The sequence below is a fragment of the Cariama cristata genome, unplaced genomic scaffold (assembly GCF_000690535.1).
Source record: "Cariama cristata isolate BGI_N322 unplaced genomic scaffold, ASM69053v1 scaffold38926, whole genome shotgun sequence".
NCBI lineage: Eukaryota > Metazoa > Chordata > Aves > Cariamiformes > Cariamidae > Cariama > Cariama cristata.
Genome location: NW_009621073.1, coordinates 435 through 26,538, shown reverse-complemented (window position 1 = coordinate 26,538; position 26,104 = coordinate 435). Strand labels below are relative to the sequence as shown.

The following is a 26,104-nucleotide window of genomic DNA, read 5'->3' as shown; positions in this document are numbered from 1 at the left end:
GGTTTTGCAGCTGGCTGCCCAGCGTGGCTTTGCCTGGCCTTGGCTGAGACCCCTTAAAGAGGGGACCGCAATCCTTCAGCCGGGGTTGTGTGGTGGGCGGCGTAACCATCCTTGACATCCGCACAGGTGCATGAGCTTCTCTCCCAGCTGCTGGTGGTATCAGGCGTGCTTTTCTCCTCTAAGCCATTCTTTTTGTTTTCGCAGGTATCTTTTAATCATAGAGTACTGGGGAGGTTAGCAAGGTCTGTAATTCTCTATGTATGGCCTTCTGCTTCTTAGCGTTTAATATAGCCTGGCCTTATTGGAATAGTTGGTTTCTTTTGGGATAGTTACAGACTCTGGGTTTCATAAGTGTTGCATCAGAGTCAGTAACGCTGCTTCTAACAGAGAAGGTCATTGATTCACACAGAAACTCTTTTGGAGTTTGCTGTCTTCTGTGTGTTCTTTTGCTGAAGGTTAAGCAAATGTGTCCTTGGTTTAGCTTTGTGGGCTTGTGTTGTAGCACTGAGAACAATATTTGTGAAGGCAGTAAACTGTGAGCTGCAAGAAGAAAGCATTAATTCAGTATGAAGCAACACTGCTACAGTGGGAGATGTTGCTGAGAGATGGGGAGGGTAATCTCAGAATCTCAGAGTGTGATCTTTCTCCTCTGCACTCTTGTATACATTTAAGAGCCATAAATTTGATCTTTGATATGTGACTTGAGCTCACAGGCCAGACATACTTTTTCCTCCTGAAATACAACTATTTTGGAAAAAGTACTGATATTTTTGCGCCTCACTAGTATTTTACCAATCTGATTTTGGAGTAAATGTAACAACAACTGGATAAAATATTTTCCTGTTCCTGTAGTGTTACTTATCCTAATGTTGTTCCTACTGTAGTATTTTTCTGCATGTCCAAATCTAATATGTGCAACTTTTAGTGTCATTATAGATATGTTGGGGGAAAGAGAAGATTATATATTATTATGATCTTTAGGCATGCAATCATAAGACACCTATGTATAAGTCATTAATTTCAATGCATAGATCAACAGTGTCTTATGTTAAGATAATTGTTAAATGCTCTGTCTTATCCTGTGAATTCATTGTGCTGCCATTTCATACTTTTATTTCTTGACAATGTGAAGTCTTTACAGTGAATACGGAATTATTAATTTTCTTCTTTCTATTAGTGTCTGTGACACTGGCAAGCATAGTTTTGCTGGACATTGTGCAAAATTAAAATAGATGTGGCAAGATAAGAATAGGCCAACAACAGCGGTATTGCTCATGCTGCTCTGTCAAGACCATGCTGTTTAGCATCAAAAGCATTGAGAAACGCAGCTTATGTCCATCACTTTGAAACAACACTCAGTGGTCAGCAGCGTGACTTCATGCAACAGCAAAATTCATGAGGAGGTAGTTTCTCAGTCACTGAGGGTTCAGCCTGCCGTGATAACAATTACGGTGGTGCTGGGACATCTGCCTGGGACACATGCATGGCATCCAGAGAGCAGTACGGAGTAAGAAAGTAAAACAGGAAGAAATACTGCCTGGAACTCAAAGCCCAGACTCAGGTGGGCTGGTGGGAGTAGGAGACCGATTGAACAGAGGGGGCTTTGGAGAAAAGGATTTAAATTAGGGTGGGTGGGCAGAATTCAGGCAATTGATTGGGAAGACTGGACTAGCTCCCCAGTAGGACTGAACAGCTGGGACATACAGGTGTGCAAGGGGAAGGGAACCGTAATAACAACAGAAACTCATTACAAAGTGTTGTTCAAGTGACTGAGAGGTTTCCTGCTCATAAGACTTGTACAGATTGGGCCTGGTTTCTGCCCCTGCCTTCGAGCTTGTCTTACGTACTCAGTGACTTGTTTTAAATACTCATATTTCATGTTTCTCTAATATTCTTTCCGTTCCATATTACTATCCCCTAATGAGGGCAAGACTAGAAAAATCTGAAATGAGACTTCATAATTCAGTCATAGGGTTTCACCATGCCTCACTACACAGACTGAGGGCGCAAAGCTTACAGAAAATCCACTTCTGACTTCATATCTATTGTTGTCCTAGGTAAAAAATAAGAAGCTCGTTGAGCTGCTGAGAAGGAAAGTTCGTCTTGCCCAGCCTTATGCTGGTGTTTTTCTTAAAAAGGATGACAAGTAAGTTGTTTCTCTTGGTATTTTTAAAAAATTTTTAAAAAGCTATTTCCATTACTAGGCTGCACTTATACTAAAAGCTATGATCTGAAATTCCCTGTCTTGGACAATATTACAGAAATTGCATATAGGCTTGGACCATCCTCTTACTATGACAGTTTTCATTGCCACCACCATCACTGCCAGGAGATTGAGTCTTGCCTTAGAAAAGGTTGTTATTATTTGGGAGGGAGATGAACCAGCCAGGTAGTTAGGTGATTTGGAAAGAGGCTACATGGTGGTAACAGTGGGGATAAAGTGAAGTATCTTTACTCCCGAGTCCAGTTTAAAGTTCTACAACCAGTGATTGTTTCTTTTTATAATCTTACCTGCCTTCTCAAGATTCTGAATATCTACTCCAATTTTCTTCCTCAATAGCAATGAATCTGATGTGGTGGAAGATCTGAATGAAATCTACCAGATGGGAACTTTTGTACAGATTCACGAAATGCAGGACCTTGGAGATAAGTTGCGTATGATAGTCATGGGACACCGAAGGTAATTACTTGTACTTCCACTGCGTCTCACTAGATTTTTTTTTATGACTAGATATATCCCTTTACTGTTTTCACCATGTATGTGCGTTTTCATACACAACTCATGTATGGCAAGCTTTTGATTTGTTACCACAACGTATCCTGATAGTGGTCTGGTGCTCCAGCACCAATATTCTATGTACTACTACAGGTGTGACAAGTTAGTCACAAAAAGGAAGAGCTAGTGCATGTCATTCTCGTACAAATTGTAAAGTGATACAAGCAAACATTCATTAAGGTGAAGTTTAACAGTTTCTTTGACAAATACAGCAAGGTTTAGTAATGGTGAAAAAAATTCTCTGGAACTAATTCAAACCAGTATTTTTGCTTTAAAAAAAAAAAAAAAAAAAAGTGGTCCAAAACTGTAATTATGCCTTGTCTATGTAACCTTGTCCCAGAACTGAATTGAAGAAAATAGGATTATTGTTGGGAATATAGGTTTAGCTATTTGTGCTAAGTATTTTGAGCTAAGACAATATAAAATTGTGGTTTTAAAAGTGTCAAATAATTAATTTCTATTCAAAGGGAAAATACAAAGACACAAACATGGGAGGGGAGACAGATTCAGAGTGGGTTTTGTTTTGAGGCACTACTTTTTTCCTCCCACTCACTTTGCATTTGTTCTGGACCACAAAGAATGGACAGTACTTCTTGAAACTCAATTTGTGTGAGTTTGCAAGTCAACTCCTTTTGAAATGAAGTCTTAGACCTCCTGCTGCATTATCACAGCATGACCTTGTTTGATTGTGTTTTGGAAGTAGGCAGCTATTGGGTTTGGTTTACTTGGAATAGAAGTATTTCCCTGTAGTTTGGAAGGTGTTGGGAATTGGTCTTTATTTGGTTGAGACACAGAGCACTGGTCAGTCATGTCCAAAGGAACCATACTGGATATCAGATCTGAGGAGCATGGTGCATTTACAGGAAAAAATATAGAAGAGGAAACTCTTATATCAGCAAACTCTTATATCAGCAGCCAAAATAATGAAATGTGGTGTCCTGCAAGTGTAGATCCTCTTATTTCTAAATCCCTCCCTTAGTTCTCCCCATACACCTTCTAGCATGCCTTCTGGGTTAGGGCAGCAGCTTCTTTAGTCAATCTGGAGCTATTTACATGCCAACTGGTCAGCTTGCTGCTGTGAAGCTCTGTTCTGGTTGCCCTGCAAGGACATGTTCTACCTAGCAACTGATTTCTGCCACGAGCAATCCCACTCTCCAGAAAATGTTTTTGAACTGAATTGTCTGTGAATCCCTTCTGTTGACAAGAGTAGTCAAAAGTTGCTAATGGCAGACAGTTGGAGTAGTTGAGGAGGTCTTATTTTTTGAAGATCACATGGAAAATAAGACCTGTACTTGTGCATAATGGCAGTTATTCCGTGAGCTGGGAGTCTGCTACACCACAAGGCTTTTTTTGGACTCCATATTCACAGCCTAGTAAGAGAACTTTGTCAAAGGCTATTGCAGTTTCTGAGTGTTTGTCTGGCACTGGTCTTTGGTGGGGAAACCTTTTAAGATGGGCAAGATTTTGATCCCTTTCTGGAGATATGTAGGTCATAATCTGTATTGAAAACATCTGACATGAGGTTGTATGCACAGCAGGCAAAACTCAGAAAAGTTTTAAGAACAGTAACAGGGAAGATAATTTTTTTGAAAGTGATTATGCCATGTGAGCTAGCCTGTCCCTTTTAAGGATTAATACTCAGTTGTTGTGGAATGTGTTGTGGGTTTGGTCTCCTTCAAAATCATGATCTAGGAAATCTCTTTGTGTAATAGACTAAAATTTCAAATGTCTAAGTATGGAATGACTTCAAGGTCCGTTATACACATGGTATGTAATATTTAGTGTTACAGCAGATAATGCAGCAGATGTTGTTTAAAGCAGGGAGGTTGGTTGTTAAGAGTCAGAAAACTGAAAAAGCAGAACATAATATTCAGAATTAAAGTGAAACAGTGAACTTGCTTTTCAGGAGAGACACGAAGAGAGTATGAATCCACATCAGAGTTGTTGGTTCATGTAGCTAGAGAAGCTGGCTCCTGAGCAGACATACTAACAATGGTGACTTATTAATTGTTCTGTTCATGTGCTGCAACTTGTCACTGAGAAGTCAGGCAGTCTGTGATACTGAGCTTTGATGCATGTGTGTATTCACTAACATTATTATTTTTCTTTTAATCATTAGAAATCTGGTTTTGTAGTTCTGCAACTGGTTTAAGCTAACAGTTTATGATAAAGGTGCTGTCAGCTGCCCTTGGCCTCTCATTCACACACTAATAGGCCAAATCAGTGGTCAGTTAAATTTTTTGTATGGCAACTTACTGTAAATTTACTTAGTAAGTCCTGTCAATATCTACCACTTGATTCTTACTGTTTTACTAAATCAAGCCTTATTTTGACAAAATGAACCAAAAGCTAAATCTTGTCAAAACACATACAATCAGTCACCTTTGTCAAAGTCTGAAATTTTAGTTTACTTAAAATACAACTTAGACTCTTTCCTTTTCATGTTGAAGAGCTGAAATCACGTATAACAGAAGGAAATTGATTGTAGCTGGTTTCTTTTGGCTTTCAGGATTCGTATAAACAAGCAACTAGAGGTTGAGCCTGAGGAGTCTGAGAACAAACAGAAAATTAGAAGGAAACAGAAGCGCTCTAAGAAGGAGGCTGAAGAGGAGCCAGGAGCAAAGGACCAAGCTGTGGAAGTGGTACTAGATCCTGTAGCTGCTTCTTCACAGGAAGTTCTCATGGTAGAAGTAGAGAACGTGGTTCATGAAGATTTTCAGATCACAGAAGAGGTTAAAGTGAGTGAATTAATCATACAAGCCTGGACTTGTCCTGTAGAGTTGCACCTACATTTCTTGCTTAAAAGGAAGAGTTCTAACATTGGGCTCTAGTTTCAGGCTTCAGAAACCAGTTTCTTCTTCTCACAGTCACTGCGTGAGGGGATTACATGAAAAGAATGATTTTTCATTACAACAGCTCAGTTCCTTAGAACTGATCACTTCAAAAAGTTGCTGAATGAAGAGTTGGGCTGTGCTTAAATCTGTGTAATATCCTCTATCAAACTGAGTCTTTGCTTCAAGGTGACTGGAGTGGTCAACCTGATCATATCTTCTGGCCAAGAACCAGTTACGTTTTGTGCATGCAGAAAGCCAGCCTATAGCCAGCCTTTCTTGTCTTTCCTTGCCTCCTAGGAGGAATAACTGCCCCAACACCAGGTACCAGTACAGCACACCATTGCACATTGGTGCCAGGGGCTGTATTTCTCTGCTGCTGTGCTGGAGAGGTTGGGGAATGTCATATTTGTACTGAGGCCTTGTCTGTCCATTTCCAGTCTTCTTGTTGATTAATTTTTCTTGTGTTTATAGGCACTTACTGCAGAAATTGTCAAAACGATCCGAGACATCATTGCATTGAACCCCTTATACAGGTATGTTTCCCATGCTGCCCTGCTTTGGAACAGTGTGTTCTCAGGCTGGACTACACTGAAATTTTCTATTCCACTTGTCCTTTTGCTGTAATGAAGAAGAGATATTTGCTGAATTGTCACCTAGAATTTTGTTTTGAGATGTGAGCTTTATCGTCCATTGTTGGAAACAGAGGGGAAGCTTTGAAAACCTGATGTGAAACTTAGATACAAGGTAGGACGAGAAGTCCTCTGGCAGGTGATCTGGGTCTAAGTGAAGCTCACTGCACTATCATGGTATGATCCATAAGAGTAAGAGTCTTAGCATACTGGCATAAAAATTTTTATGTAACTGTTAAGAGAGCATTTTGTATGTTTGGTTTTATTTATCAGTGATCATTCCTTTTATTGAATGATTTATGTGTTACTGAGTATTGGCTTAGTCAAATTTTTAAAAAATTAATTATGTTGCTATGAAACTGAGCTTTGTTTCATTTCTTTACTCTGTGCTATCAAGTAAATAACTCTGTAAGGATACTCCCTTATGAATGTAAAAGTCGAGAGAGCATTTTGGGGTTTACTACCACTTTTTCAGAGAGTCCGTGCTTCAGATGATGCAGGCTGGACAACGTGTGGTAGATAACCCCATCTACCTGAGTGACATGGGTGCAGCACTAACAGGAGCAGAGTCACAAGAACTTCAAGACATCTTGGAAGAAACCAGTGTAAGATGAAGCTTTTAACTAAAGTTATGCTAACTGAATCAAAAGTATGTCTGTAATATGTCATGGTTTCTTTACTAGCCTCAGTACAGAGGAGACTTTGGTGCTATCTTTGGTGATATGTTAATACCAGTGACTAGGTTCCTGTTTCAAGAATATAGTAAGTCATTAATAACTTGCCTTAAGGGAAAGGCTGGATGCTCTGCATCTTTGGTGGCAAAGAATTTTCTTTCACACATTTGATGATTATAGGATAAAAATGAGGGAAAGGCAAAGGAGAAAATTTTAGAATTTATATATTTTTACCTATGCCAGATTATTTACAGTAGATCTCAGATCTTGAACTGTCACACGGATATTCTTAAAGTAGGCCTTTGAGCTTTTCCTCTTTAGTGCTCTTTTGCATAAAGAACCTGTGTCATGCTATAGACAACAGAGTCTCATATGTTGACTTTTGTCTTACAGTGACAAGATACTTCCCGTTCATAGTAACAAATAGTAACATTTGTTCCCCTATCCAATACATGTATTTGTGGATTCTCTTGGTCCTCTTTTTATTGGAGTTTTGGGGGGGTTTGGCTTTTTTTTTTATTTGTAGGAACTATTTTTGGTGTATAATGTTTTTTTTTAATAATTCCTTGAGTCAGGAAATCCAAAAGGGAATGGAATTTATTTTGTTACTCTGCTTCTTGAGAGCATTTATGTCATGATTTCTGCAGCTGTCACGCTTGTATAATTTTTATTTTAAAAAAACCACAACAACAACAACAACAACAAAAACCAACCAAACAAACAAAAAACCTGAGGTTATTTAGTCTGGAGAAAAGGAGGCTGAGGGGAGACCTTATTGCCCCCTACGACTACCTGAAAGGAGGTTGGTCTCTTCTCCCCTGTAACTAGCGATAGGACAAGAGGAAACGATCTCAAGTTGTGCCAGGGGAGGTTCAGGTTGGATATTAGGAAGAACTTCTTCACTGTAAGAGTCGTTAGGCATTGAAATGGGCTCCCCAGGGAGGTGGTGGACTCACCATCCCTGAAGGTGTTCAAAAAAACATTTAGATGTGGTGCTTCAAGACATGGTTTAGTGGGTTTAGCAGGCGTAGTGGCATTGGGTATATGGTTGGACTTGATGATCTTTGAGGTCTCTTCCAACCATAATGATTCTATGATTGGTTGCGTGCTACACGGTTCGTCTTTCCACATCTGCAGGTGCTGGAGAATTCTCCCAGACAACCTGTTGGAGCTTTTTATTCTCCTGTTCTCACTGGGAGTTGACAAGAATATTGTGTCTGAAAACTCATTTTGGGTCTTGCTTTTCCAGATTCCCAAACGGCTTTACAAAGCCCTTTCCCTTCTAAAGAAGGAATATGAGCTGAGCAAACTTCAACAGCGTCTTGGAAGGGAGGTAAGTTTTTTCAAGTACACATGCCTTGTATGTATTTATATCATGTCTACCACTGTGATGCTTAGCATGGCCACTGAAGAATTTTAAAGCAAGGCAATGCTTTAAAGGGAGGTTATTTTAGAGTTAAGATTTGATATTCTTCTTCCATGAGAGATGTGATTTTTGATGCACGCTGTAAAAGTTAAAAGATGTGAGGCTACAGCATCCGCTGTTAAATTGTGTCCAAGTTGTAATTTCATGCAAGCAGGTAAATCCTAGAGGACTGCAGTTTACCACATATCTGTGGAAAAATATACAACATAATACTGTACATAGCACATAATAGCGTAAATAGCACAATATTATTTTTAAAGACCCTCTGCTACCCACTGTGAACTGCTAATTTCCTGACTGTTTTAAGTTTTAATCAGAATACAATAACTGTATCAAAATGGTAACTAAGTATATGAATTACAAAGATTTGTGTATATGGAGTCAAAAGTTCTTGGGTTTATTAACTCCCAATAATTGGGGCTTTTAAAATTCATGTTAAGTGCAAATGCTTTTGGACCAGGGTAGGAATTGTTGAAGACTTGTTAAGCACATGCAATCTGTTGGACCAGATGGGACGCATCCAAGGATGCTGAGAGGGCTTATCAATGTCATTATTTTATTGTCTCAGTCATCTTTAAAACACTGTGGTGGTTGGGGAGGTTCCTGGTAAGTAGAAAAAGGTAAATGCCATGCTTGTCTTCAAGAAGGAGAATCGGGGCGACTACAGACATGTCAGCCTGCCCTCAGTCCCTGGGAAGATTATGGGGAAAATCCTCCTGGAAGCCCTGTACAGGCAAATGAAGGAGGAGATGATTTGGAAGAGCCAGAAGGGATTTTCCAAGAGCAAACTGTGCCTCATCAACATGATTGCCTTCTTTGATAAGAGGGCCTATAGAAAAATGACTGTTGTATACCTTGACATTAGCAAGGCCTTTGTTGTGGTCAGCCATAGTATTCTTATGACTGAACTGGGATCTTACAGACTGGAATGATGTAGTACAGGTGGGTGGAAAAAATTGGCTAGACTACTGGGCAGAAAGGGTTGTGATCAACACTATAAAGTCTAACTGTAGCTAACTACTAGTGATGTCCCTCAGGGAATCAATAAGAACCTCCACAAGTTCAGCAAATAAACGTTCATAGTCCCACACCTGGGTTGGAATAACCCTGTGCAACAGGACAGGCTGGGTGCCAACTGGATTGAGAATAGCTTTGTAGAAAAGGACTTTGAGGCCTTGATATACAGGAAGTTGACCATAAATTAGCAGTCTGTCCTTGTGGCAAGGAAGGCCAACTGCATACTGGGCTCTGTTTGCAGTTTTGTAGGCAGCAGGTCGAGATAAATGGTTATTCCCCTCTATTTGGCGCTAAGGCGATCATATCTGGCTTACTCTGCCCAGCTTTTGGTCTCCCCAGCATAAACAAAACATGGAAGTACTGAATCATGGCAAGTGGAGGCCACTGAGATGTGGAGGGAGCTGGAGTATGTCATAGAGTCACTTTTTATATTAGAACATGCTGCAAATTATTTCTGAGTAGTATTTTCAGTTGCTGAGAAGGTCACAACTGAGAAGTATTTGAACGTTTGATGGGTTGTATCAGGAACAGAATAGTTACTGTATTTGTTGCTTTGTCTAGGTTGAGGAAAAGATCAAGCAAACACATCGCAAATATCTTCTCCAAGAGCAATTGAAGATCATTAAGAAAGAGCTAGGTCTGGAAAAAGAGGACAAGGATGCTATAGAAGAGAAATTCCGTGAGCGACTAAAGGAGCTGGTAGTGCCAAAACATGTCATGGATGTGATTGATGAAGAGTTGAACAAGTTGGGCTTGCTGGATAATCACTCCTCAGAATTCAAGTGAGTGTATGGCTGTGTCCTCTGGTGTCAGGATTAGTTGGCAGAATGAGAGAAATCAATACAATTCTGTGAAGCTCTTACCTTAAGAGTTTCTTTTCTCTTTTTGTCATAGTTGTTTTCCCTGAATGTAGCATATGATCACATCCTAGCTATAGGATTGTTCTCCAGATCTCCTGTGTTTTACTGTAGTTTACCTCTTCTGATCATTTTAGGTCTTCTCTTGCAGCCTAATGCTGTGGATAAGAACTGTGCAGTTTGTTCCCCCTCATGAAATGTACAGTGATTCCTTCAGCCCTTAATTTTAGCTCCTCTCTTGTACTTAGGTGTTTTCCTTATGTGTGAGAGAAGCTAATTGCGAACACATGACAGTGGCTAAGCTACCTGAGGTGGTCCCTGAAGTGTTGGGGCAGGGTTGGAATTGCAAAGAAGTGAATAGCTTTTCCACATAATCCATGACATGGGTTGTCAGAAACTGAGCTTGCTTTGAATATTTCTTGTCTGTTGAGGCGGTGTGTCCTATACAATACAGCAGTCAGTGTACTCATCAGCATTTTAATGTCCTGGATCTTTACTTCTAAAACAAAGTATCTTTTATGGAGTAAAAGACTGTATTTGAGGGCAGACGTGTCATTTGGATGAGAAACACCTTGATAATCATATACTAGGAGGAGGGAGGAATCTAGGAAATATGCACTGGGCTTCACAGCCAGCATAGCACTTTCCCTCGGAGTAGTAACAGTGGTAGCAAGTTTGCAAAGGAAGTACTTGGGAGAAAAAAGCCAAAGCCCTGTTGATGTAGCGATTGCCGTAGAGTAAATCCTGGGACCAGCCAGCCAAGCACGGGGCGGCTGTGCTTCTCTGTGTTCATGACTGCGCACAATTTACTTACTGCATCTTGCAGACCTCCCTGTACATTTGAATCCCTGATCTGAGTGCGCAGAGTTTTAGAACAGATGAGTGCTCCTTTTATGCACTTGTGTTCTCCTCAGTAGCAGTCTGTTTAAATTGATTATCTCTACTGTTAGCTTCCGCACTAACATCTGTATCTCCCAGTCTTAAGTCTTTCTCTGTTGTGTTGTACATCCAGCTGTTTTTCCTTGCTTCTGAGCCAGGAATCTTTCTTCTTTATATTGTCTTGGACCACTGGGGAAACAGAGAAAACTGGTTTTCTATCTTTAAGTTTTGTGACCTAATCCAAACAGTTGACAGTAGTGCAGAGCTTACAAACAATCCTGCTTGTCTTCAGGCAGGAACCAGCCCCACACCAAAGAATCATAAAGGGAATTTGTGTACAGAAGTGTAGGTCTTTGCATGGTATGTTGGAGGTTCTTTGTCTCAGGAAAGCAAAAGCTGTGAAAAAAAGCTTTTTTTTTTTTTTTTTTTTTTTTTTTTAGGAGGGGGGAGGGACAGGGGAATGAAGACCGTAACAAAAGTTTACCAATGACTGCCCAGATAATAATGTCCTTTTCATAGTCTCCCTTCCATGAGTTGTTTATATGCTGCTTGTTCTGGATGAGGTTATTTTGGAAGGCAGTGGAGCAAGGCATGAGCTGGTTGTAGTCATAACACTCTTATTTGTGTGTTTCTGTCAGTGTTACACGGAACTACTTGGACTGGCTGACATCCATCCCATGGGGTAAGTGTAGCAAGGAGAACCTGGAGCTGACCAGAGCCCGAGCAGTTCTGGAGGAGGATCATTACGGAATGGATGACGTCAAGAAGCGAATTCTGGTAAGACAGGAATAGGAAGGGTGTCCCATTTCACACTCTGCTTAGCATCAAGGCTTTTGGATATGTTTCAGATTGTAGCTCTCCATTGAATTTGTGTTAATTCATGGATCAAACAGAAAGCTGCATGAAAGAACACAATGTTCTGGTGGTCAGTTAATGTGTTTAATTACTTGTGGCAGTGAAGGTCACATTCTGATTGTGAATGCAATATACTGTTTTGCTACTTAATGCTGAGCAAGTAAGTAAGTAAGTGTCCAAGGGAAGGAGTCTCTGGATTTTAATCAATTTGTTCAGAAACTGTTAAAATGGTTCCACTTTACTAGCAATGCTACTGCCTTTCCAAAACACTGAACCTCTACTCATAACTCTAAAATTAAGAGGGGGGAAGTTACCTAAGATGCATGTTTGCCTCGCAACTTTTACCTATCCCCAGAGTTGTGTTGGATGGTGAAAGGTTTATAGTCTGTGCATTACAGCCCTCGTAATAAGCAGACAGGGTAGTTTTCAGTGTTGCCTTGTACCACAACTTCTCTCACTTTTGCTTGAGGATGTCCTGCCTGTGCTTGCTGTGGTTAGGGAAGCTGTTAGATAAAGAGCAGATACTTGCAACAAGTTGCAACAACTTCAGCAACTTGCTGTGGGTATTGCCTTCCTTTCCAGGGGACAGGCTCTTCCTTGTAGACAGCCAATGCGTTCAAGCAGTGAAAGACAATCCCAGTGCTGGCATACTGGGGGCAAGTGCATGAAAGTGCCCGGTGGAGAGGAGACAGGTGCAGATACTGACTTTGCATTAACAAATCCTGGTGAGAGCTTAGCAGATTTGGTGAAGCTGTTGAGTGTAGCTAGCCTTGAACTTGGCCATTTCCTTCCAAAGGCAGTTTCTCTTACTGTGTCCACGTGCTGTATGGAGCAGAGCTTTTGTGTTACGTTGGGGACAGCACTGATGGTACTTAGGCCACATCATAATTGTGCACAGAAGCCATATAGGCACCTCCTAAGCTAACGGTACAATGCCATTATGTATAATAAATAGCAAAATCCCAGGATGTCTAAGAATTTACTTTTATTAAATTGCTTTGTTCCAGTCTCTTCTAGAAAGAGGTGAAGACTGTGAAGTATCTCCTTGCTGACAGCCAAAGGGGGCTTCTTTACTTAGTAGTGCCCAAGACTTGTGACTAAATCCCACTGTCTGATTTATTATTTTGAATAGTTTATGGTAACCCTGTTGCACACTTGCAAGCAGATAACCGCTTATGTTGCTTGTCAGCACTATTCATGCTGACTAGGCCTAGCTTTTATACAGAAATAGATTGGGTTGCATCATACGGGTCTGTGGCTTAGATTATTGATGTGATTAATTCCACGCAGAGGTGATTCCCCAGTTGTAGCAACGCAAGCTAAGTTGATTAATTTAAGGTACTGAGAAATATTTACACAGGTTTAAGCCTTAATTAGATTGGTGCTGTTGTCCTTGTATAGTATTGCTGTGAAGTTCAGTTCTGTAGGGGGAAGAGATCAAGGCTCATCTTTGCTAAATAACTGGTTTATTACAGGGGAACCACATCCCTCTACCCACTTGCACAGCGATTTCTCCACTGTCAGCAAATAAGCAGTTGAGACTTCAGTTCTGAACCGTGATCTTTTGATTTCTCAACTACTGAGTGTTATTTGAGGGTTACCTAGTAGAGGAGTGTGAAAAGATGCAAGTTTAACTTGGCAAAGAAGAAGTGATACAGTAGAAGATGCTCACATGTAGCTTGAGAGACTCAGGTGAGAACTAGGGAAGCTGGGAGAAGAACTGGAAGTCTGTCTTCCCACTCCAAGACCGTGGAGAGAGAGACTACTTCTCCCAGTGAGATGAGTACACAGCACAAAACCCAGAGACAACCAAGTGTGTAAATAATTAGAGGAAAAAGAGGTGCCCCAGTATCCTTACTTAGCTTCTCCCCTTGCCCTCCCCAACTCTTTTGAGGACCAGTTTTGTGTATGATGCTTGTTTTGTAATCATTGCTTGACCAGATAATAAATATGTTTTGGTGTTGCTGCAGTTGGCCTCTCTTCACTACTGGTGCTTCATCTGTTCTGCAGGAATTTATAGCAGTCAGCCAGCTGCGAGGATCCACGCAGGGGAAGATTCTGTGTTTTTATGGCCCCCCTGGGGTCGGCAAAACCAGCATTGCGCGCTCTATTGCCAGAGCCCTAAACAGAGAGTACTTCCGCTTCAGTGTTGGAGGCATGACCGATGTAGCAGAAATAAAAGGACATAGGTCAGTGTAACTTGAGCAGTTTCTCTGTCCAGCAATTTTTACTAATGTTGTCAAAGTAGGAACCTAACTAAAGTTGGACAATGTATGTAATTTTCATCTCTGTTCTGCCAGTCCTTGCTGACAGGAGTTGGGATATAGGAAGAGATGAAAAGGGTAGCAAAGGGCAGAGTTTGGAACATGAGCATATTTGTGTCTCTAAGTGCAGTCGCTCTCTGTTTCTTGTATATGCTTATGGGACATCTTTGAAAAGCTGTGTGAGCTACCCAAAAGCATTAGACTGATGCCAAATGCTAATTCATGTCCATCTATAAATGCCAGCCCTAGAGTATGGTGACAGTTTGAACAAGGTCATTCACGTGTTCAGGTGTGATTGACACCTGGTTTCTGAATAATGAGGAGGGAGGTGCTGCATGAGGAAAACTTGGGGACAAGAATATTCATGGGGAGAACAAGAAGCTGTGAATACAAAAATCAGTAGATCCAACCCTGCCATGGGTTTATTTTCTTTCCATATATAGCTGAAAAAGAAACTAGCAGTATTTTCAAACCAGTAAGAGTAGCTGTTCTGCAGTGTGAATTGAACCTGCAAGGTTCTGCCCTATATGATACAGAAGCAGAGAGAAATATTTTACATACTTTTTCAGGATGTTCTCTGCTCTATGACTCTTGGCATTCGCTCTGTTGCTGCCCTCTTGCTCTGCTTTTGTGTGTTCCCACATGCCAGTTCCCTCTAGCAGAAAGATTGTGTTTTGCTGTTAGCAGTTTGTTCCTTCAGTGTATCTTTCAATTTACACTGATCTTCCTTTTTTTTGTCCCTATCAAGTGAGGGAATGAAATGTTTCCTTTTCTAATGTTCCCTTACCCAAAAATCAAGAAGTCACTATTCAAACATCTCTGTTCTCAGCCTTACCTCTTTGCTTCCCTCTAATTTAAAAGTGGTTAAAACTAAAGATAAAAACTGCGGTCCAGGAGTATTCTGCCAAAATTCATGTCTGATCTCTACTAGAAACAGGCTAGATGGGTCTTGGTGCTTAGTAAGGTGATAGAGAATGCTGATGGAGAATGTTTTTGATAGATGTAGAAGAAATGCAGACTTGTTTCCCAGCAGGATATACCTGTTCCATTAGCTGCATGCTCTGTTGTGTGATGTGTGCTGTACTTCACAATGGTTCCCTAAATACAGTCTCTGGTAAAACAGGAGGACATATGTTGGAGCAATGCCAGGAAAAATCATCCAGTGTCTGAAGAAGACCAAGACAGAGAATCCACTTATACTGATTGATGAGGTGATGTATCTGGTCTTTCTTGTAGCTTTTGCTCTTAAAAACATGTGTCAATTCTTGACCCCAATAGGAAAAGTGAAGCAGTAACTCTCTTAAAATCCCAGAATTTTTTAATGTAAATGAGGCTGAGCTCTCAAGTTCTTTTGGTGACCCCTTGTTTTCCTATAACAGACTTCAATATTTCAGTTGTGCCCTTCTCATTAAATTGCAGCTGTTTGGATCGCGAGGATCCTAATGGAGCTGGCTGGATATTCAGAGGCTTCAGTAGCTCTCATGTTCCTTACCTAGGTGTGGGTACCTCATTGTTCACAAAAACACAGGTGATTATTAGAAAGAGACACTCTCTCAGCAGGTCTAAAACAAGACTATAAGGAATAAGATGCTTACAGTCAGTTTGTGGTCTGATTTGAGAATGAATGAGTCGGGGCTAGCAGCCTGCTGCTTTGTGGGGAAAAAAAAAAGCAAATAAGGACAGGATATAATAGCAGGTGTTCAGAATAGACTAAAGGTGTCTTCAGGTTGCTTGTGTGCCATGCCTGAGAAAGACCAACAGCAGATGTCTTGGGAATGGTATGGGGGGGACCAAGAAACTGGATAATGAGTTGCAGCGTAATGTAACCAACAAGTATCTTGATTTGAAAGGTAATGAAACCTGTAGGTTATGGCACTTTTACTTAATGGTGTTGGTGAGCAGCCTTGCATTGGCCATAGTGGCAAATTGCATTATGTCCATCTAGTTAACACTGCTCTTCAGGGAGAAAGTAAGTCCCCACCAGCCTCAATCAGCCTATGATTCTGTGAAAGCAGCAAAGGTCACTAGCTGAGCTGTGATGAGTGGCTGTGTGTAGGCACTTTGCGCCTTGGGCAGAGTAAGGATTCTGTCTTAGCTTACTTATTAGGGAAATGGTGTAAGTTATCACCCTGTAGTCCTCCCAGTGTGGAGTAAGTATTCTGGTCTGTGAATATAGCTTAGTTTAATGAGTGGTAGCCTACTAATCCACAATAACTCACTTGCTTTTGATTGTATGCACACACCCTGAGACTTCATAGTGCTTCTCTACAACACTGTTAAAGTCCTGTGTCTTGTCAGGTGTGTCATGTGCTCATGCAGTAGGACAGTGGGGATTTGGGTGAATGCACAGAAAACTGATAAACTGGTAGTGGCTATTTATGAACAAACACATGAAGATTTTCAGGTGGAGCCTTGAAAGAATCTCTGTGTGAGAATTTATTGTGGTGAGAAACTTCTCGGAGCATTTAATTTTTTTCTCCCATAGGTGGATAAAATAGGAAGAGGATATCAAGGGGATCCATCCTCAGCCCTTCTAGAGCTGTTGGACCCAGAACAGAACTCTAACTTCTTGGATCATTACCTTGATGTTCCTGTGGATTTATCAAAGGTATTGCTCTCTTCTGCCGAGGTTGTAGAGCTGGAATGTATGAATGTTTATCAATGCAGAGATTTCCTGTCTATGAAAAGATGCTGACATTTTAGTCAGTTGGAAAGTCAGACAGGTGGGATGGAGACACGAGTGGTATAGGGCTGTCTCTGCAGGAGTTGGCTTTACCCAAAGTGTCTGTACATACTTAAGAGAACACAGTCACCAGCATATGTCCTATAGCCCTAACTCCCTGTAGAGCCAGGGACACAACAATGTGTGGTCTCAGCTAGAAAAGGCAGGAGTTTTTCTTCTACATAAAGATTGGCAGAGTTGCTGTCAAGTAAGGTGGCCTCATGCTGCTGTCAAGCTTTTGAAATTGGTTGTCTTCACACACTGTTGCACTTTTTGTGCAGCTTACATTAATTGCAGAATTGATAGATTAGAAATATGTATACATAATTTGATCACTTCTGTGCTAACATCATAGCAGGTTGAAATAACTTAGGAGTGAGATTTAGATCTCCCCAGGCAAATAGTTTCCTGGTCCATATTGGACCGTTGCAATTTCTCAGTTTGTGCTGTGTGTATTTCTAAACATTTATTTTAGGGGCAGGGAACATCCTACTGCATAGTTCTAAAATCCAAAACTTTTCCTGTAATAAAAACTAGATTCCACAGAGAAGATCATCTTGCTCCAGCCCTTCAAACAGAGAAGCACAGAACTGAGGAACTATTGCTTGGAGCAAAGCAGCAGGTTAATAAAAATACTTAATAGGATCTTGTAATACTTCCAGGTACTTTTTATTTGTACTGCCAATGTAACAGAAACCATTCCAGAGCCACTGCGGGATAGAATGGAAGTGATCAATGTATCAGGATATGTAGCAGAAGAGAAACTTGCAATTGCAGAGGTAAGAGAAACCACTGATGCGCTGTGAATTACATCTGATAAAATGTTTTTGGCAGATTTAGGCTTACATATTTACATCCAACTGTGCCCAAAAAAAATTAGGCACATGGCATTTTGGATAGAGTTTCTCTGATTTGAACACCCAGTTAAAGTAACTCCAATGTTCCATAGGCTGTGGACTCCAGAAAATGGCATTGAGCTAATAGCAGAATGAAGTTGAGTGAATTGGAACCGCCAGAATTTTGTCACAAATACTAACAGAAGGCTGTGGGGCATTATTTCTTTCAGAGGTACTTGGTCCCTCAAGCACGAGTTCTGTGTGGCTTGGATGAAAACAAAGCCAAAATCACATCGGATGTCTTGACTGTTCTCATCAAGCAGTACTGCAGAGAGAGCGGGGTGAGGAATCTGCAGAAGCAAGTAGAAAAGGTGAGGGAAAGTTGTGTTTAACCATGACCGCAGTGCTTCAGCTTTCTCAGCTTTTTCTACAGAAACAAATTACTATCTCACTCAGGTGTTGAGGAAATCTGCATATAAAATTGTGAGTGGAGAAGCAGAGACGGTCCAAGTAACACCTGAAAACCTGCAGGACTTTGTCGGAAAGCCCATCTTCACTGTGGATCGCATGTATGAAACCACTCCTCCAGGAGTGGTGATGGGTCTGGCCTGGACAGCTATGGGTGAGACAAAATGACTTTTGGATTTATGTCCACATTTCCATATAATTTTCCGAAATTGAATGTGATAGTCAAACTAAATTTTCCTTGCTGAGTCCAGTGAAGTTCTTCTGCTGGCACTAGTAAAGTTAACTTCTGTGGCCTTTTAGATCCTGACTACTTCTTCCCTGAAGAAGGGACCCTTTCTTATTCCTTTACCCAGGCTCATTTTAGCTTCAGGCCAGCATGTTTTCTCTTTATGCTCCATATCCCATATGAACCACATACGTTAGAAACAGCAGTGACTAAAAGCATAAGCCTTTTCAGAGAGGACAAGACCTTGTCTGCTTCCTTAAAAGCAGGAGGTGCCATTCTGACTTGTGGCACAGCTGAGGCGTGCTGTATCTCTTCAGTGATATCGCACCACTGACTTTGCTTTCAATTTCAAGGGCAGATACAGGTATTCTAGCACTCTGTTGTGGTGGGTGCAGTTGGCTAGTTACCATTCATTGGATTACCACAGCATGGAAATACAGCTCACAGCAAAGGATGTGACCCCTGCATACTTCAGTTGACGTTTTGTAGAATTCAAGTGCTTAGGAGGGAAATGATCAAGCATGGTGGGGAAGGTAAATAGATATCTGACACTGGAAAGCTGACCTGGCGAGAAATGTGTTATGATATGAGCTCATCTTACTTTTTGGCTATGAAGACCCTGAAACCATTATAAGAACTGATTATTTCCACTAAATAGGGGTTGCATCCGATTGGTGGAGTGTGACATCCAAAGAAGCAATGAATGGCAGTGCAGTGCTGTTGAGAGTTCTAGCTAACCTTCCTGAAGGGATTCGGAGAGGAGGTTTCAGCTGCTCTTTACCCAAGAGCTAGTGTCTCATCAGAGAGCCCCAATTCCAAATTCATGACATTGCTTCTGCATCACCAAAACTTTCTGGTTTGATTTTCCTTTTAATTTTTCTCAGGATGTTGTTTTTCTTTTCTTTCTTAGGAGGTTCCACTCTGTTTGTTGAAACATCCCTGAGGCGACCCAAAGACAAGGAGAACAAGGATGGGTCCCTTGAAGTAACAGGGCAACTGGGAGATGTAATGAAAGAGAGTGCCAAAATAGCTTACACATTTGCAAGAGCCTTTCTGATGCAGAAGGACCCCAAGAACGACTTTCTCATGTCTTCCCATATCCACTTGCATGTGCCAGAGGTAAACTGATGCAGAAGTCAGAGTATGCATAGCAGCTAGGCCAGTTTGATTCCCTAGACATGAAGCTGGAAAGCTCTTCATTTATCCATATGTTGTGCAGAATGCCCTCTTTTTAGCAGTAAAACCTAGAAAAGAAGACATTATCCTCAGGATCCTGTGAAAGCATTCTTATGAGCTATGTTTCCATTCCTTTCTGCAGCAAGCATGTGGTGAGAATACAGAGGCTTGGATAATGGTGCAAGGAATCCTAGACTTTTGTTGTAGCTGTTGGTCCTGTTGTGCAGGTCTCTGTGTTACCAGGCCTTCATAAGACTCTAGATCATTTACACATAATTGAAAATACTACTCTTGGTCTCTGTGCCATGGGTCCTAGTCCATATAATGGCAATGATTGCACTTTTCCAGTGTTGGGACTGAAAATAAATGCACACAGTGCTTGGAGTGGCTCATACATGGTGTAACAGGCTTTGGGCAGGTGCTTTACTGAAGATAAATTTTGTGCTGTGGTTGTGCCCAAGCTTTGCTTCTGAATTATTGCATGCTTTAACCTAGTCCACAGTCTCCTTGTTGCAACTTGCTCTGTGTCTCTCCAGGTACTGGGTTGTTATCTGTGTGTTTCTTTCCTGGAGGATCAGAAAACAGCCAACATTATCTCTGCCTCTGCTCCCTCTCAGACATTCATTTCTTCTGCTCTTACCTCAAATTTCAGATAAATCCAGACTCACGAGTTTAGTCCTGGATTTTGTTGGACTTTCTAAACTGAATGATCCTTTCGGCCTTGAATGATTTTCAATATTGTCCTCCTCTATTTTGCAACTCTTGATGCTCTCATCCCTTGTGATGCTGACCTCTGGTACTTGTTTCCATAGTTGGCTTAGGTCAACAAAAAGCTTCAAAGCATTCATGCTCTGTTTTTTGTTCATGTTGCTTATTCAAAGTCCTGAGCCTGATGAGTATTGTGGTGGCATCAGGCCAGACACCAAATTGGATTATACCTCATGAATAAGGTGAGGACTGACATAGTTGTTAATAGATCAGCCAATTCACTTACCAGGATTCCATCAGTGACACTTTCAGAAAAACCTTTGTGAGACTTCATGAAATTGAGGCCAAGTTAAAACAGCAATGACAAAGGTATTGTCTGGCTTCCTGCTCTTTGAACGAGCTAAAGGCAGAGGGTTTGTGCTGTTTTTTTTTAAACAGGGAGCAACACCAAAGGATGGACCAAGTGCAGGGTGTACTATAGTAACAGCTTTGCTATCGCTGGCCATGAATTGCCCAGTGAGGCAGAATGTGGCCATGACTGGAGAGGTGTCATTAACTGGAAAAATTCTTCCTGTTGGTGGAATCAAGGAGAAGACTATTGCGGTAAGAGTTGTTCTCGTCTCTGAGAATTGTCTGTGGGAGCGAGCCCTGGATTGGGCTCAGTGGTGACTGGGACAACCAGAGTGATTGCTCCTGTAATGGGAGAGGCAGTGATTCGATACACACTCTGGAGAAGCCTGCTGGGTGAACATGGGGATCTTCTCTGTGCCCCTGGCTGTGAGGAAGGAGGTGGGACCCCAGCCTTTGTGCCAGGGCATCTGTGTTGATCTAGCTACTAGACTGGTAGAATTAAGGGTGGAAGGAATCATCTGGCTGTTAAACATGTCTTCCCTATCACAGACTGGTATGGTCCCGTAATCCGTGCTGGGTTGAAGTGCCTGTTTAAGGAGGGCATCCAATGTAGATTTGCTGGTATCCATAAAGTATCATCCTTAATGTTAAGACTCTGTTCCCTAGTTCCAGCTTCAGTTTGTCCAACTTAAAATTTCGTATCAATATCCCTATGTTTTTCTGCTGTAGATGGAAGGAACTTACTTTTAGTGTCTTGCATTTTCCCCTGTGAAGTTTCTTTGCACATCATAATCAAGTTACTTAATCCTTTTTTTTTGTAGTAAGCTATATAGACTGTGTTCTCTGAAGCACTCTTGCAAGCACTGGATTTGTAGCGGTGCTTGCATTTTTTTGTTTCAACCTTTTGCAGTTTTCAGAATTATTTTCCATGCATTGGATCTCTCTCTGTACTTTTCATCTGCACAGCTCCTGCCTACATCAGCCTTGCATCACACACATTTTTCTGTCTTCAGGAATGGTATTAACTTTCAGTAGCCTCTTGAGCTGGGGCTTCACATTAGCAGTCTGTCCCCAAATCTGTTTGGGCTACAGCCTTGTAAAATGTGATTCCGTTTCATCATGTGGCTCTAAAATGGGTAATTTTGCATTTTGTTTTGTAGTAGTCATTACAGAACAACTCACATGATAGTGATGTCTGTGGCACTGATGACTGGCTGCACTTGCAGGAGTGTCAGTGGCCACACAGAGATAAATGCAGGATCACCCATAAAGTGAGCGGGTACGAACCTGCCACTTGATGAGTGGGCTCTGCTTTCTGAGTGGGCTCTGCTTTCTGTGCTCCTTCTGATGCAGATGTGCCTATCAGAAGGTTCTGTAGAATGGTGCTGTGGGTTATGCATATTGATGTGGTGGGTTGGTCTGATAAGCTCTTTCTAATTCTTCCTTTGATTCTAAGGTTTATCCTCGCCCAAGTTGGAACGGACTTTTTAGAACTCTGTAAAATAGTGTAAATTGTTCTAAACAATCCCCCAATGTGCTGACATAGTCCTACTAAAATACAGAAGGTGGGACTGGAGGGTGTGTGTTTTGGGAGCTTGGGGAGATCTAGAACATGATCCATCCTTAGTGACATCTTCTATAAGAACTGAGCAAAGCCGGATCATGCTCCTAAGTAACTGTTCTTCTTTCTTTCTAAAACGGGAGAGAGTTTCTAGTAGATTAATGGATTTCTGGGACTCAAAAGGCTGCACAACTTTCTTTTCCCCATAGGCAAAGAGGGCAGGTGTTACCTGCATCATTCTGCCATCAGAGAATAAGAAGGATTATTACGACCTTGCTGGATTCATTACAGAAGGACTAGAAGTGCATTTTGTTGAGCACTACAAAGAGGTATTTGATATAGCATTTTCAAAGCTGGATTCTGCTGGAGGATGATGTTCAACAACCCAATGGCTGGAAGGTGATCTGTCCCTTAATGCTCAGCCCCTGCCCAGGAATGAGGTGACCTGGGGGCAATCCTGAAGTGGGACATGGAGCTATTGCTGCTGCGCAGCTGCTGAAATGAACTACAGCTTTGCTAGAATAAAGTATTTCTCACTCCTTAATATTGAATTATGATCCACTTTAAGTATTTACAATAAAATTGTGAAATTTTACCTCAGGAATGTGCATGTTATCAGCTACCAGCAGTGGAGCTAGTCTAGTCTCTCCTAGTTAAAGTTTTTTTTCTGTTACTTCACTGTAATTCTCAATAATGCTTATGGAAAAACATTTAACTCTACAACAGATCTGGGGCTGCGATTCACACGTACAGTGTTCCTGATGTACTGGTAGTTGAGACACTCTCAGAAACCTCTCCCTGTCTCAGCTTATAAGCGTGTGCTAGGCTGGAGGGGAAACTGGAATTCTAGGTCAGTTCAGCAGAGCTAACGCATTCAGCTGCCAAGGGATGTAGTTCTCCAGATTTAACTCACAAGTCAATACCATCAGAAACAACTCCAGGCTTAAAGCATGAGCAGACCTGGACAAAAGAACAATGTGCTCAATATGAGCAGTTATCTGATAGACCATCTTTGCCACTGCGGCAGCTGTATTATGTTTGCTGAGTGAAAAAAGGAATTAAATGTCATAGCATGACTATTGTGCATCAGTAAATACAGGCGAGGGCCAGAGAACTTCAGTACTTTGTCTTAACAGTGAATGCTAGAAAAACTGAATTTCAGTAGGGGAAAAGTAGTTATATGAAGTCTAATTGAAATGTATTTCCTTGTGCATGAAGAACAGCACTTGTCCTGTCTCACAGTGAGGTAGCTCTTAGTGGAGAATAAAGAATCATCCTGCTGACATTCAGGGAGCTCTTACTGACTGCAATTCTCTCTCATGATTTGGTAACACACTGCAGAAAGTAGGGCACAAATGGAGGGTAGGAGGGGAAATGCATGACCAAGAAAAGCTGCAGAAGGAACAGCTTTAAGTGCCACAGGGAAGGAGTGCAAAGTTGTTACTATTTTCAACAGCAGTTTTTCTCTGCTGACTTCTTTCCTACCACCACCTAGGTTTGGAGACAGACTGGGAAGTGGAAGGTATCACAGTCTTCACAGGCTTAGCTATCGCAGAGGCTTCCACATCCTGAGAAAGGCTAGCTCTGCAAGGTCTGGAGGAGGAGGAGGATTTCCCCCTCTTAGAATGGCATCACAGGCCAGTATCAGCATCTCCAGCTGCAGGTAAAATAAAATAGCAATGTAAGTTCTGGGTTATTGCAGTTCAGGGCCTTGTCAGCACAGTCCCTCAACATCCCCAGGAACACCCCATTCTCACAGGCTGAAGCAAATGTACCATCAACAGTCACTGCACTGTTTTTCTGAGGAACAGACTTTATTGAGTTACATACTGTACAACTCAATCCTTCTTTGCAGCAGCTTTCCTCATAGCTGCCAGGACATTACTGAGTTCTTCCCGCTTTCGCTTGGCCCGAATGTGAGTGCCAACCTGCAGGGGAGAGCGCAGTGCAGTCAGCATTCATCTCAGCAGAGAACAGATAAAACTTGGCTGCTTCAGGCATTCACTGAATACTTCTTTACTCAAAAAAAACAGGCAGGGTGGTAAAGTCCTGGTAAACATGGACTCAAACCCCATCCACCTCGACCAGCCAGCACTACTTGCCATTGCATCTCAGTAGTACTTCTACTCAGTTATTTGGGGCAAGGCAGAAGCTGCTTTCAGCTTTCATGGCTTCCCACAATAAAGCCCATCTCAAGTTGCATGGTTAATGGTACCCAACCTCCATCAGTATTCCTCTCCTCTTCCCCACACCAGAGTTGCAAATAATGCAAAAGTAGCTAGGTGTGTCTGGACTCCTGTAGCCCAGGGCCTTTTAGCAAAGTACCTTTACATCCATCTCCCACCCAACCCAAGGAGCATTCCCTCCACTCCCTCAGATTAGACCAATAACTTTCCAAACAACTGACAAAATTAGAATTAATTAAAAAGCAAAGCATCCCTAGGGAAGGGCAGAAAACAGAAAGTTAACTATGGCAGAGTTTTTGCCATCCTCATTAAGATGTCAGATTGACCTACCCGTTTCTTTATGAATTTCAGAGCACGTTTATCTTTCGAAACTTTCAGCAATTCCATAGCACGTCTCTCATAGGGTGCAAAGCCACAGACTTCCCTGATCATGTCTCGCACAAACTTGGTGTGTTTGGTGAGGCGCTGTAGAAAGAGAGGAGGGAAATATACGGATCACAATGAATGTAAGTGCTAATTTACCCAGACTGGACTGCAAAGTGTTGTGGGAAACTCTGGGCTAAGGCCCCAAAGCCAGTTTATGCTATTAGCATGTTCCAAGGAAGTACGATCCCCTGGTCGGTGCTACACAGCACGGTGATCTCGAAGAGACATGCTAGTCTCTTTTCACTTTAGCCACAGTATTGGGTTTTTTCCACATTTGCATGCACCAACGTTTTGAGAAAAAGCAGGGCCGTTAGATATCCAGGGTTTGCATTGCTACGCATCTCAAACACCACATCTAAACACAGCATTTAATCAAAGTGGGATAAAAGATGCAAACTGCATTCTCTCTTGTTAACACCCACATTCATTGAACCTGGATAACTCCCAATATTTGTCATTAATGGGCAGTTCTGTAGGGGACACCTGTTGTTACCAAGAGAAGCAGACTAGGAGGGACTTCAGAAGTCACCCAGCCTATTTTCTGTTTCTCTACTAATTCAATTTAAGCTGTGGTTGAAATGCCTCTCTCTCATTGTTCCATTATAGACTGCTCCACTGTCAATTCTCCTATAACCAGCTATTTCACTCCACCGTCAGATTTAATGCTTTCCATAACCTAAGCCGCCACTCCATGTGCAACATCACCAGCTTTCTCAACCCTTAACACACTGCTTTCCCACAGGTTTTCTGTTGGTACCAGTCACTGCAGTTCAGGGCCAGACTGCTCTGCACCCCAGAGACCACGAATGAAGAAGACCCATCAAAACCATACTTCTGCAATCCACCAGAAATATACATTCAGCTCCTACACAAACTACAATCACCCGCCTTGCGTTGAGGCACCCCGCACCTCCAGTTAAGTCTTAGCGTTGGACGGTAAAGCAGCTGCCTGCAAGTACCCGCCACCCTTCCCAGCTCAACACCGTCAAGTCTACCACAGGCACGCCCCTGCAAGGTGGTGCGCGGGTTCAGAGCCTTCCCATCTCTCCTCGGCAGCCGGAGAAGGAACCGGGCTGCAGGACTGCACCTCCCTCCCACCCTCGGGGGAACGGGGATGGAGGTGGATCAGCGGGCCTTCTCCGGCGGTGCCCGGTTCCACGCCGGACACGACGGCAAAATGAGGTGCGCACCCCAGAAGCAACAGGCCTCTGTCCTGAACCTCCGCCCGCCAAC

At 42.0% G+C, this 26,104-nt stretch overlaps 2 protein-coding genes across 2 annotated transcripts in view; one reads left to right on the top strand and one right to left on the bottom strand.

The window, feature by feature from the left end:
- The first annotated feature begins 2,063 nt into the window (after positions 1 to 2,063).
- Positions 2,064 to 22,852, top strand: LONP1 (lon peptidase 1, mitochondrial). The gene is made up of 17 exons (XM_009701827.1): positions 2,064 to 2,146; positions 2,561 to 2,680; positions 5,286 to 5,514; positions 6,082 to 6,143; positions 6,715 to 6,844; positions 8,163 to 8,246; positions 9,918 to 10,138; positions 11,731 to 11,869; positions 13,958 to 14,136; positions 15,335 to 15,422; positions 16,697 to 16,819; positions 17,596 to 17,712; positions 18,000 to 18,140; positions 18,226 to 18,391; positions 19,374 to 19,582; positions 20,786 to 20,950; positions 22,469 to 22,852. Exons 2-17 carry the CDS (start codon positions 2,604 to 2,606, stop codon positions 22,631 to 22,633), a joined length of 2,295 nt encoding a protein of 764 aa, XP_009700129.1. The 5' UTR covers positions 2,064 to 2,146; positions 2,561 to 2,603; the 3' UTR covers positions 22,634 to 22,852.
- Positions 22,853 to 24,097: 1,245 nt separating this feature from the next.
- RPL36 (ribosomal protein L36) overlaps positions 24,098 to 26,104 on the bottom strand; it is a 2,240-nt gene continuing 233 nt past the window's right edge. The window contains exons 2-3 of the mRNA XM_009701828.1: positions 24,776 to 24,910; positions 24,098 to 24,187 (exon numbers count right to left, since the gene is read on the bottom strand). Coding sequence (XP_009700130.1) covers positions 24,098 to 24,187; positions 24,776 to 24,910 — 225 coding nt within the window. The remainder of the gene's footprint in view (positions 24,188 to 24,775; positions 24,911 to 26,104) is intronic.

Coding starts and splice junctions, on each gene's coding strand:
- LONP1 (XM_009701827.1), top strand. CDS start 2,604: ATGGGAACTTTTGTACAGATTCACGAAATGCAGGACCTTGGAGATAAG. Junction 6,144..6,714: donor GCATTGAACCCCTTATACAG/GTATGTTTCCCA, acceptor CCACTTTTTCAG/AGAGTCCGTGCTTCAGATGA. Junction 15,423..16,696: donor CACTTATACTGATTGATGAG/GTGATGTATCTG, acceptor TTTCTCCCATAG/GTGGATAAAATAGGAAGAGG.